This window comes from Nicotiana tabacum, chromosome 24 (genome assembly GCF_000715075.1).
Source record: "Nicotiana tabacum cultivar K326 chromosome 24, ASM71507v2, whole genome shotgun sequence".
Classification (NCBI taxonomy): domain Eukaryota; kingdom Viridiplantae; phylum Streptophyta; class Magnoliopsida; order Solanales; family Solanaceae; genus Nicotiana; species Nicotiana tabacum.
The window spans coordinates 100,535,393-100,548,973 of NC_134103.1; the positions used below are offsets into that span (position 1 = coordinate 100,535,393).

The 13,581-nt window shown below is 34.5% G+C and overlaps 1 protein-coding gene across 1 annotated transcript; it reads right to left on the bottom strand.

Moving 5' to 3' along the window:
* Window positions 1-2,719: 2,719 nt before the first annotated feature.
* Window positions 2,720-3,544, bottom strand: LOC107791823 (uncharacterized). Its single transcript, XM_016613964.2, has one exon. It carries the CDS (start codon window positions 3,542-3,544, stop codon window positions 2,720-2,722), a length of 825 nt encoding a protein of 274 aa, XP_016469450.2.
* Window positions 3,545-13,581: the final 10,037 nt, after the last annotated feature.

A 13,581-nucleotide genomic window follows, 5' to 3' on the forward strand; every position in this document is an offset into this window, starting at 1 on the left:
GGAATCAAAGTAGTAAAATTTTCCTAAAAACCCCATAGCCTCACGAAGATAAGTACAGACGTCTCCATACCAATCCGCGAGACTCTACTAAACCAGTTTGTGACTCACGACACTTATGAACCTAGAGCTCTGATAGCAACTTGTCACGACCCAATTTCCTCTCTGTGTGACGTCTTGACGGCACCTAGTCTCTACAACTAGCTAAGCATAACATTGTTTGTGGAATAATGAGATAAAAATATAAATTTAACCAGCTATTCAAAAATAATACAACAATCCCAAAATCCGGAACATCGTGAATCACAAACTACAGGAGAAAACTCTAGTGTCTCTATACATCATATTCTATTAAAAGAAAATACAGAAGATAATGGACATGGGGAAGAGTAGAATGAGACTCCGAGGTCTGCGGACGCGGCAGATATACCTTGAAGTCCCCAAAGCTGTCCCGGCTCACTGATAGTGTGGCTGATAAGAAACACCTAGATCTGCAGGTGAAAAACATGTGCAGAAGAGTAGCATGAGTACACCACAATCGGTACCTAGTAAGTGCCAAGCCTAACCCCGGTAAAGGAGTGACGAGGTCAGGTACGGGCCCTACTGGAATATGATAATAAAGCAAGGCAAGAATGAAATATCGCAGTAAAATAAAGACTGAAATTTAACAAGAAAGAATTCATAGTAAGTAACAACTCAATACACAGAAATATAGTAGGGAATCTCCCGAGATACCGTCTCGTAGTCTCAAACGTAAATGTGCATGGGGGATCTCCGTAGTCCCAAAGTAAATATACAGTACAGAGGGATCTCCCGAAATACCGTTTCGTAGTTCCAAAGTAAATATGCAGTATAGGGGGGATCTCCCGGAATACCGTTCCGTAGTCCCAAAGTAAATATGCAGCGCAAACAATAGAAATACAACTACATCACGAAATCTTATGATTTAGACTAAGTACCAGTCAAGGAAGAAGCAGGAAATTCACTACGCATGTTGCACAGAGTTCACATAAGCAATTAAGACATGTAGACATGATGTATTAGACTAAGCAGGATAGCTACACATATTGGAATAACTTAATTAAGAATAAAAATAGATTAATACTCATTAAAGTGGTATAACTCAAAATAAAAGGAAAACATGTTGCTGCTCAGTAAGAAAATCGGGTTTTACCACAACTAGTCTGTATACGTACTCGTCACCTCACGTACACGATGCTCACATATCATAATGGTTCCAAATCTTAAGGTGGATTTCCCCCACATAAAGTTAGACAAGCCACTTACCTCGAGTCATGCTCAACCAATCTGTAAGAATGCCCTTTCCTCGATTATCCGACTACGAATGGCCCAAATCTAACCAAACACAATTGTATATCATAAATATAACTATAATAGACTAATCTAATTAATAAAATTAAGATTTTAATAAAAATTCTGAAATCCGTCCTAAAAAGTCGACCCGGGCCCACGTCTCGGAATCGGGTAAAAGTCACAAAATTCGAAAGCCCATTCACTCACGAGTCTAATCATATCAAATTTATAAAAATTCGATACCAAATGGTTCTTCAAATCCACAAATCAAACTTTCCAAATCTCTAGCCTCCAACTCCCAATTTCCACCTTAAATACACACTAACTAGTGGAAAAATAAATGGAAAAGTAAGATTATTGATCAAAAATACGCACAAGGTACTCACCTCAAGAAATCGCCAAACCCGAGCTCAAAATGTTGAAAATGAGCAAAAATCGCGAACCGTTGCATTTAAGTGTTCTGTCCTGACATCTCGCACATGCGGACTCTCTGTCGCATCTGCGACTATCGCAGGTGCGGAAATGCATCACTCCTGCGGCCCCCCTTCGCACCTGCGTCCAGTTGCCTGCATTTGCGATTCTCGCAGGTGCGGAAAAATCTTCGCACTTGCGGTTCCTGCCCAACTCCTTCTTGGCCGCATCTACGACTCCTCCTTCGCACATGCGATTCCGCACCTACGGTTTCCCTTACGCAGGTGCAAAAATACCAGAAACCAGAAAATCTTCAACAACTAGCCTAAGTCCAAATTCAATCTGTTAAGCATCCGAAACACACCCGAGGCCCCCGAGACTTCAATCAAACATACCAAAAAGTCCTAAAATACCGTACAAACTTAGTTGAGCCCTCAAACCACATCAAACAACGCTAAAATCACAAATCACCCTCTGATTCAAACTTAATGAACTTGAAACTATAAACTTCTACAACCGATGTCGAAACCTATCAAATCACGTTCGATTGACCTCAAATTTTGCACACAAGTTATAATTAACATTACGGACCTACTCCAACTTCCAGAATCGGAACCCGACCCCGATATCAAAATTTCCACTACCGGTCCAAATCTCCAAAAAATGGATTTTCGCCATTTCAAGTCTAAATAAGTTACGGACCTCCAAAACATAATTCGGACATGCTACTAAGCCCAAAATCACCCAACGAAGCTAACGGAACCGACAAAACTCCATTTCAAAGTCGTCTTCACACAATTTTGACTACGGTCAAAATCCTAGACTTAAGCTTTTGTTTAGGGACTAAGTATCCCACATCACTCCAAAAACCAAAACGAAATCTCCCAGAAAGTCACAATAGCAGAAGAAGATATGGGAAAAGCAATAAATAGGGGATTGGGGCTATTACTCTTAAAATGACCGATCAGGTCGTTACATCGTGCCCGACGATGCTAAACTAGTTATTATCTAATTGATGCACCCAAAGCGTGTCGCCGATAACCATATTATTCTTAATCTTCTTTTTAGCAGAAGGAACAAAAAGGGTCAAAGCATTTTTCATTTCATTATGCCTCTCCTCGAATTTTTCTGCAAACTTTCGAATAATATGATTGAATAGGCCAATGATCGGGAAGTATCTTTGGTCTTTAAGCATTGCGTTAAGCGAGTCTGCAATGTTTGTTGTTAACATGACGTACCAGTTTCCTAGAAAGAAGACCCTGCTCCACTTTTGGAACCCAATTTCATTCGCGAGGCAGTTAGCTACTTCCTTGCTTTTATCACGCAATTGCATAAAATGGTCAAAGAAATCCTTAGTACTGTATGACTGTGCAGCAGAAAAGAAATACTTAATTAAAATCCCACAACGAAACCTCTGGCACATATTTTCAGCAATGTGACGCGTGCAAAAACCATGATAAGTGACAAAAAAAACTTTTCTGAAGACATTCCCAATAGACACATGTCGATCAGATATAATGCACAATTGAACATTTTCATCAACAATGTGCCGCAACTGTTCAAAAAAGTAGGTCCAAGAATCATCGCGCTCTTTATTGACTACACAGAACGCAATTGGAAAAATGTGATTTTCTTTATCTTGTGCTACAACAGATAACAAGCAGCTTCCATACTTGTCACTCAGAAATGTCCCATCAACAGTATTAACATTTCTCATATGCGCGAATCCCTTAATGAAAGCTCCAACAGATAAGAAAAAATATCGAAAATGCAGTTTATGATCATACTTCAAATCAACAATACTTCCTTCATTATAGGACATCATAATATGGCGATACGCTTCTAACAAAGTATACCCATCTTCCTAAGTACCCCTGATCATAGACTTAACTATTTTACCTACGTTCCAGCTCATCCAATAAGTAAGATTTTGATTAAAATCTGCAAAAATAGCATCTTTCAGATCTGACGGGGATGGACCTTTTCCATTAACATACCGTTCCTGGTAATATGCACCAAAGTCTTCGACGACGTATTAGGATGACGACTTGATATGTGTTGTACCCCGCATGTGTGCTCGCCATGGTACTTGGTAATATAAAACCTATCAGAACTCTCATACTTTAAAGCGCGTAACTTCCACGGGCAACTCACATCTTGGCATGCCATTGAAGTTAATTTACTGCTACTCTTCCTCATACAAAACGTAAAATGTTTTTTCATATAAAAAATCTCAAACTGTTTCATTAGATCTAATTTGTTGTCAAAACATTTCCCAAGGAAAATATCTGTACCATCAGAGTGGTTGTGTTGTGTAGCTAACGAGTCCACCATGCCTTTATCTCCAGCTGCCCGAGTGACAATATCTGGGAGCTCTTTTGCTCCATCTGCATCTTCCGAATCATACGAGTTCATTTCATTGTTACCAAAATCATGCAAGTCATCACTAAATTCACTGAAGCCATTTTTCATCATTCTTTCGTCCTCTAATTCTAAAATTGGTGGCTGTATTGGTGGTGATGGTGGTGGTAGTGCAGCTGTGACATTTGAACCTTAAAGAGACCTTTCAACAAGAACTTCAGCGCCTTCTTCAAACTCATTTTCAGCCAGAAATTTCTTCAAACAAGGCCTTATACCATCAATTGTAACATCAAGGAGGTACAATTGCAAATCATTGTCATTCTTAATGAAGGAAGGAGGAATTTTTTCCTTCTTCGGTGCAAAGCTAAGCATATGTGTAATATTCAAATTCCTCGGAAAACATGTTAGTTTTTCATATTTAATGATGACATCAACAAATTTGTCAAATGTACAATTGCTAGGTATACGGATAGGTACCGCAACTTTTATATAGGAATTCCAATTCCAACTAGTGGGCCCCTCAACCCATTCATCAGAATATAGATTGCATACTAATATATAATATGCTATTAGTCTATTGTGAACCAGTGGTCTATTATACAATAGTGGTCGAGCACTGTGCAGAAAAGATTTGCAGAAATCCAAATTAACAATGACGAAGAAAATGAGATGAAAAAACTTACAAGATGAAGGAGGTACACAATATACCACCTGAAATGAATTATCAATTCAATGTACCACCAATTTCTTTTCCAAATTCGACAGATCCGAAAAAACCCAAATTTGTCGATTTCTTCAAAGTAAATGTTAAATCAAAAGAATGAAGCTTTGAGAGGAATGGGAAAGAAGGGAGACGACCTTTGTATGTTGAATGCAAGAAAAATAAGCTACAATGAATGAATCAGCCGTAGAAAATGAGGATTGGGCGGTAGATGAGGCGGGAAGGGATGGTTTTTTTTTTTTAAAATCTGGTAATATTACATTTATATAAGTTGGGGACAAAGTATAATAATTGAAACTTTAGGGATAAATACTCAACTTTTTTCTTTCACTTTATAATCTCACTTAACTATTAATTAAGCATGAAAGTCAATTCTACAATAATTAAAACCTGAAGGTTACTTAGCCAATTCAAGTTTGAAAGGAAATCACCTTGCCAACTACCACACAGGTTACTTAGCCAATTCAAGTTTGAAAGGAAATCACCTTGCCAACTACCACACGATATTAAATAAAGAGAAAAGTTAATGAAGGCCACATGAAAACATAAAATATTATATATTAGGTAACAGCCGCGTTCACACAGCCCTATGCCCCCCTTGTGGTATTCATCCGGATTTCTCTGTCCCAAGTCACCACATGATATTAAATAAAGAGAAAAGTTAATGAAGGCCACATGAAAACATAAAATATTATATATTAGGTAACGCAATAGTACTAGCTATGGAATACTTCAGCAGAATGCTGAAAAGAATGACCAAGAATCCCGGATTCAAATATCATCGCAAGTGTGCCAAAACGAAGATTATCCAACAAGGATTTACCGACGACCTACTGCTATTTTGTAAAGGGGATATGCAATATGTCCAGATTTTATTCCAATGCTTTCAATACTTTTCAAGAGCTTCAGGACTCATTGCAAATCCTAGCAAGAGTTCTATCTACTTCTGTGGGGTTAAACTTGTTCTAAAGCAACAAATACTCAATTTGCTGGGCTTTTCACACGGAGAATTGCCAGTTAGATATCTTGGTGCGCCCCTAAGTTCTAAAAGACTATCTAGCACTCAATTCCAATCATTGGTAGAAAAATACTAGGAAGAATAACCAGTTGGACTTCTAAATTTCTAACTTATGCAGGGAGAGTGCTACTAATCAAAAGTGTCATGTTCTTAGTCCAAACATTCTGGTTGCATGTGTTCATGCTCCCCAAAAAGATCATAAAAACTGATCACCTCGAATTGCAGAAAATTCTTATTGACTGGAGATAAGGAAAGATAAAACAAGGCACTTCTAGCATGGGATATTCTGTGCCAACCTCAATCTGCATGTGGTGTGAACTTTACTGAAATGAAGGCATGGAACAAAGTTGTTATACTTCAACAATTTTGGAAATCTATGCAAAAAGAAGAACAAACTGTGGTTCTTATGGTTTCATGCCTACTATTGGAAGGAAGGACTAATATGGGCGGCGAAATATAATCAAGCATCACGGTGTGTCCAAAAGATCATTAAGGCAGGCAAGCACTTGGAGCAAGCTGGCATCACCTTGACTGAATTCCTGGGAATAGGAAAGTTTTCCATTAGGAAAATGTACAGGAAGCTCGGGGGGGATTATGACAAGGTACCCTGAAAGAGAATGATATGCAACAACATGGCTACCCCCAAATGGATTTTCATCCTCCGGTTGGCTGCACATGAGAGACTATCTACACTTGACAGGCTAACTCGTTGGAGTATATTGGTGAACCAAATATGTCCACTATGCAACCAACAAGATGAGACTATTTCACACATATTCTTTGAATGTGAAATAACCTCCGAAATATGGGATAAAATACTGGAATGGCAAGGAATTCAAAGACAAGCACCGAGCTGGAAAGACGAACTAGCATGGGTTGTAATGCATTATAATGGAAAGAATTCTAAGTCGGAAATCTATAGAATGGTGCTGGCCGGAACTGTATATCATGTTTGGATGGAGCGGAATCAAAGGATATTTAGGCAAACACAAAGAAGTACATCAAAAATCACAAAGATGATAGTTCAAGAAGTCTTCTATAGAGCAATCAAGGAGGCAACTATGGCAAGAACGCTGCAACACCTTAATTCTTATCCTTGAGTATGTAGGTGGGCATTGTAAGGGGGAACGACTGATGTACAGGAAAATGGAACCGGTGTTCATTTTCCTCTATTGAGCAATTTGTTTCTTTTTTGTTGAGCTGTACATATTTTACTTGGTAATAAAGTCTTTATTTACCAAAGAAATATTAATAATTAAAAATTCAAAAATATTTAAGATTATAAATAGAAGGGAATGATGAGTTGAACTTGAGATTAAATTAAAATTATGGTAAAAACGTTCAAACTATGGATAGGACCACAAAATTAAAGTTTTACTAGATAAATAAAAATAACAATGGGATAACAAATTAAAATTTTAAGAATACAAAATAAATGTCTCATGTAGGTAATTTAGTAACAAAAATAAAAGTTAAATTCAATCATGAAGCCTTCTCCTTAAGCCAAGTTGCAGCCTTAAGATAAGCCACATGTAACATATTAACTATTAACTAATAGCTAATTCAGTCATATGGCATAACCAGAAAAAGCCACATATAGCTTATTTCTCAATTAATTAATAATAAATAACTAAATCAAAATATTTTAAAAAATAGTATATAATAATTAAAATATTATTAATAAATTTAAATAATTTAATAATTTCTAGTATTAATTTAAAATAATATAAATATTTATATCAAGATTAAAAAAATATATGTTGATCTATATTATATTAAAGGATATAAATAGATAATGATATAAATAAAAAGAAAAGTTAAGGAAGGACACATGAAAATATGAAATAATATATATTAGTTACGTAGTAGCAATAATTAACAATTTAAAAATATTTAATATTAGAAATAGAAGGAAACGATGATTTGAACTTGAGATTAGATTAAAATTATAGTTAAAACGCTCAAACTATGGATAGAACCACAAAATTAAAGTTTAACTAGATAAATAAAAATAAAAATTGGATAACAAAATTAAAATTTTAAGAATACAAAATAAATGTCTCACGTAGGTAATTTAGTAACCAAAATAAAAGTTAAATTTGTATCCTGAAACTAAAAAACAATTATAACTTAAAATAAAATGTGATACATCATATTTTAATTATATTATAAAATATTAATATAAAAAACTAATTAAAATTTATAATAGGGGTTAAAATATATAAAGAGGAAAAATAGAGTGTGAGAATATTTATACTTTGAATTAATTTAAGGATATTAAATGCAACAACAACAACAACAACAACAACAACAACAACAACAAATAAATAATTTTTTACAATATTAAATAATTAATAATATTCAAAAATATTATTGATAGATTTAAATGACGAAAGAGCTCTGAGTAAGAGGATAAAAGTATAAAAATACATTATATTTTAGGAATAAAAAATTATATTTATATATGATTATCAAAAAGGTAATAAGAAAGATATTAAGTCAATTGGTAAGCTAATAAAATATAACAATATTAAGTAATGAATAATGCAACAACTATAAGCAAAGATTAAATAGAATTTTTTGTTTGGGTGACAATGTAGAAGGATGAGACTTATTCGACTTTGAGGTAAAACATAAAGTGGTAGTAAAAAGAATTTTGTTAAAATAATATGCTCATACAATACATATTACAACGTGATATATTTGATATTATTTAATGTTGACCACAAAATAAAATGCAAGTACTAAGATCAAGGGGTTGGGTTGTCACAAATAAATTTTTAAAAAAGGAAAACATATTATCCAGTACGAAATATGGGAAATGGTTTCATGTCCTGCTTCTTAACTGATATCTAATAATTGTATATAATTTTTATCTGGAAGGTTTAAATTTTAACGTAATTTGCACATAATTCAAATTACCCAAATCATAATTTTATATTTGTCCTCGAATCGTGCGGGTACTAATACTAGTTTGATTTACGACGATCTTGATTGTTATCTAAATTAAAATTAACTGCGTTTTCAAATAATTGTTGACTATTAGTTGAATCATAATTTTTTTCAAAATGTATAAACATTGACTTTGTTTTTTTATATCGAAAGTAATTTGAATTTAAGTTCCAACTAAATTATACATATATTTGGTTACTTGTCCACCATACTAAAAATATATTTTCACATTTACTTATCAATTTTAGTAAATCAAGAGAAAGACAATCTTTTTTTTCATATTTTACGCTTATCATTAACTACTAATTCTTCAAATCATTTCCCATTTTTTTTGAAATACTATCATTATTATGGATAAAATTATAAAATACGCACTTTATTTATATTTTTTAAAGGGTGCGCAAAGTCAAAAGTGAACAACTAAGGGTGTGTTTGGTATGAAGGAAAATATTTTTCAGAAAATATTTTTTTTAATTTTCCCATGTTTGGTTGGCTTAAATGTTTTGAAAAATATTTCTCATGAACAATTGGAGAAAAATATTTTTCCTATCAAGAAAAGGGAAAATATTTTTCAAAACTCTTTTTCAACCTTCTCCACCTTATTCTCCACCCCCACCAACCCCTACCATCCCACCCCATCTCCCAAACCACCCCTACCTTACCCACTCCCAACCACCCCTACCCCACCACACCTACCGAAAAATGTTTTTCACTCACCAACCAAATAAGAAAAATTAAGTGATAAAACCACTTATTTTTCAGAAAAATATTTTTCAGAAAAATATTTTCCTGAAAAACCAAACACACCCTAATAGTTCACGGAGGGCAAGGCTCTTCAAAATCGAACCAAAATCGTTAACCGAACCGAACTGGTGGCTTATTGGTTTATTGGTATCGGATTATCGGAGTAATGGATGATGAACAGATTGACTTTTTATAATTAACGACTTAACGGTATAGGGGCGGATTACTCATTTTTCTAATCGGATAAACCGTTAACCCATTAAGAATTTTTATATTTACACATTTACCAATTTGTATATAAAGTACTATTGAAACCCTAAATGAATAAAGTATTAAGAAGTTTGGGTCTTTCATCTTTGTATCAGAATCAACTTTTTTTTATTGTGCCCATACGCTGGGGTGTTGTTTCTGGCAAAGTATTTCCTATTATAGAATTAGTGTTGGATTTCTGCAGCTACGTAGGAATAACATTGGGTACTGGCTTGGTGGTGTCCTCTGCTACAAGCTACTATTGTGTTGGTTCAGCTGGTTTTATCCTTGTTTAAGTTTGAGCTTTATATGTTGTTATAACTTGAGAGTTGAAATGATAAAAGCCAGTAAACAGACAATTAGCTCATATTATACCACACTAAAGTAATAGCAACTTGTTACTACCTTGTTGCATAAGTAGTTGTACATAGAATAATAGAACTGTCTGTAGCTAATGGCAGTCGTCTCTGGCTTCTCATCAGAAAAATCTACTACAACTAACAGAGACAATTTGAATTATGCAGTTTGGCCTTTTGGTATCCGCAAGACTAGGATTGTTCAAAAATATTCTATTTGGTTTAGCTGATAAATCGCTCGATAATTGTTAATCAGATATCAATCCGTCCATTGTCTTATTGGATGGCTAGCGGATTACTACATTTATAATTCGATAACTGATAAGCCGAATTGTTAAGCGTAATTATCCGCTCGATAAGCACTCCTAACGGAGGAAGTACTATATATATGTGCAGTAACTAGTAACTAAGCATTACTATTTATTAAGTACAGTAAAGGCCCTTCCCATTTAGGCGAGCTTTATATGTTGTTATAGCTTGAGGGTTGAAATGATAAAAGCCAGTGAACAGCTAATTAGCTCATATTATAGCATACTAAAGTAATAGCAACTTGTTACTACATTGTTGCATAAGTAGTTGTACATAGAATGATAGAACTGCCTGTAGCTAATGGCAGTCATATCTGGCTTCTCATAAGGAAAAGCTACTACAACTAACAAAGACAGTTTGAATTATGCAGTTTGGCCTTTTGGTATTCGCAAGACTAGGATTGTTAAAAAAATTTCTATTTGGTTTAGTTGATAAATCATCCTATAATCGTTAATCAAATATCAATCCGTTCGTTGTCTTATTGGATGGCTAGAGGATTACTACATTTATAATCCGATAACTGATAAGCCAAACTGTTAAGCATAATTATTCGCTCGATAAGCACTCCTAACGGAGGAAGTACTATATATATGTGTGCAGTAACTAGTAACTAAGCATTACCATTTATTAAGTACAGTAAAAGACCTTCCCTTTTAGGCGAGCTTTATATGTTGTTATAGCTTGAGGGTTGAAATGATAAAAGCTGGTGAACAGACAATTAACTCATATTATAACACACAAAAGTAATAACAACTTGTTACTACATTATTGCATAAGTAGTTGTACATAGAATGATAGAACTGTCTGTAGCTAATGACAGTCGTCTCTGGCTTCTCATCAGGACAAGCTACTACAATTAATAGAGACAGTTTGAATTATGTAGTTTGGCCTTTTGGTATTCTCAAGACTAGGATTGTTAAAAAAAAATTTATTTGGTTTAGCTGATAAATCGCTCGATAATCGTTAATCAGATATCAATCCATTCATTGTCTTATTGGATGACTAGAGGATTACTACATTTATAATCCGATAACCGATAAGCCAAACTGTTAAGCGTAATTATTCGCTCGATAAGCATTCCTAACGGAGGAAGTACTATATATATGTGCAGTAACTAGCAACTAAGCATTACCATTTATTAAGTACAGTAAAAGACCTTCCCTTTTAGGCGAGCTTTATATGTTGTTATAGCTTGAGGGTTGAAATGATAAAAGCTGGTGAACAGACAATTAGCTAATATTATAGCACACTAAAGTAATAACAACTTGTTACTACATTGTTGCATAAGTAGTTGTACATAGAATGATAGAACTGTCTGTAGCTAATGGTAGTCGTCTCTGGCTTCTCGTCAGGAAAAACTATTACAACTAACAGATACAGTTTGACTTATGCAGTTTGGCCTTTTGGTATCCGCAAGACTAGGATTGTTCAAAAATATTCTATTTGGTTTAGCTGATAAATCGCTCGAAAATCGTTAATCAGATATCAATCCGTCCATTGTCTTATTGGATGGCTAGCGGATTACTACATTTATAATTCGATAACTGATAAGCCGAATTATTAAGCGTAATTATCCGCTCGATAAGCACCCTAACAGAGGAAGTACTATATATAGGTGCAGTAACTAGTAACTAAGCATTACTATTTATTAAGTACAGTAAATGCCCTTCCCATTTAGGCGAGCTTTATATGTTGTTATAGCTTGAGGGTTGAAATGATAAAAGCCAGTGAACAGCTAATTAGCTCATATTATAGCACACTAAAGTAATAGCAACTTGTTACTATATTGTTGCATAAGTAGTTGTACATAGAATGATAGAACTGCCTGTAGCTAATGGCAGTCATATCTGGCTTCTCATAAGGAAAAGCTACTACAACTAACAAAGACAGTTTGAATTATGCAGTTTGGCCTTTTGGTATTCGCAAGACTAGGATTGTTAAAAAAATTTCTATTTGGTTTAGTTGATAAATCATCCTATAATCATTAATCAAATATCAATCCGTTCGTTGTCTTATTGGATGGCTAGAGGATTACTACATTTATAATCCGATAACCGATAAGCCAAACTGTTAAGCATAATTATTCGCTCGATAAGCACTCCTAACGGAGGAAGTACTATATATATGTGTGCAGTAACTAGTAACTAAGCATTACCATTTATTAAGTACAGTAAAAGACCTTCCCTTTTAGGCGAGCTTTATATGTTGTTATAGCTTGAGGGTTGAAATGATAAAAAGCTGGTGAACAGACAATTAGCTCATATTATAACACACAAAAGTAATAACAACTTGTTACTACATTGTTGCATAAGTAGTTATACATAGAATGATAGAACTGTCTGTAGCTAATGACAGTCGTCTCTGGCTTCTCATAAGGAAAAGCCACTACAATTAATAGAGACAGTTTGAATTATGCAGTTTGGCCTTTTGGTATTCTCAAGACTAGGATTGTTAAAAAAAATTCTATTTGGTTTAGCTGATAAATCGCTCGATAATCGTTAATCAGATATCAATCCATTCGTTGTCTTATTGGATGGCTAGAGGATTACTACATTTATAATCCGATAACCGATAAGCCAAACTGTTAAGCGTAATTATTCGCTCGATAAGCATTCCTAACGGAGGAAGTACTATATATATGTGGAGTAACTAGTAACTAAGCATTACCATTTATTAAGTACAGTAAAAGACCTTCCCTTTTAGGCGAGCTTTATATGTTATTATAGCTTGAAGGTTGAAATGATAAAAGCTGGTGAACAGACAATTAGCTAATATTATAGCACACTAAAGTAATAACAACTTGTTACTACATTGTTGCATAAGTAGTTGTACATAGAATGATAGAACTGTCTGTAGCTAATGGTAGTCGTCTCTGGCTTCTCGTCAGGAAAAGCTATTACAACTAACAGATACAGTTTGACTTATGCAGTTTGGCCTTTTGGTATCCGCAAGACTAGGATTGTTCAAAAACATTCTATTTGGTTTAGCTGATAAATCGCTCGATAATCGTTAATCAGATATCAATTCGTCTGTTGTCTTATTGGATGGCTAGCGGATTACTACATTTATAATCCGATAACCGAAAAGCCGAACTGTTAAGCGTAATTATCCGCTCGATAAGCACCTCTAACGGAGGAAGTATTATATAT

Excerpts from the sequence above, each read along its gene's own strand:
- LOC107791823 (XM_016613964.2), bottom strand. The coding sequence starts at position 3,544 with ATGTCCTATAATGAAGGAAGTATTGTTGATTTGAAGTATGATCATAAA.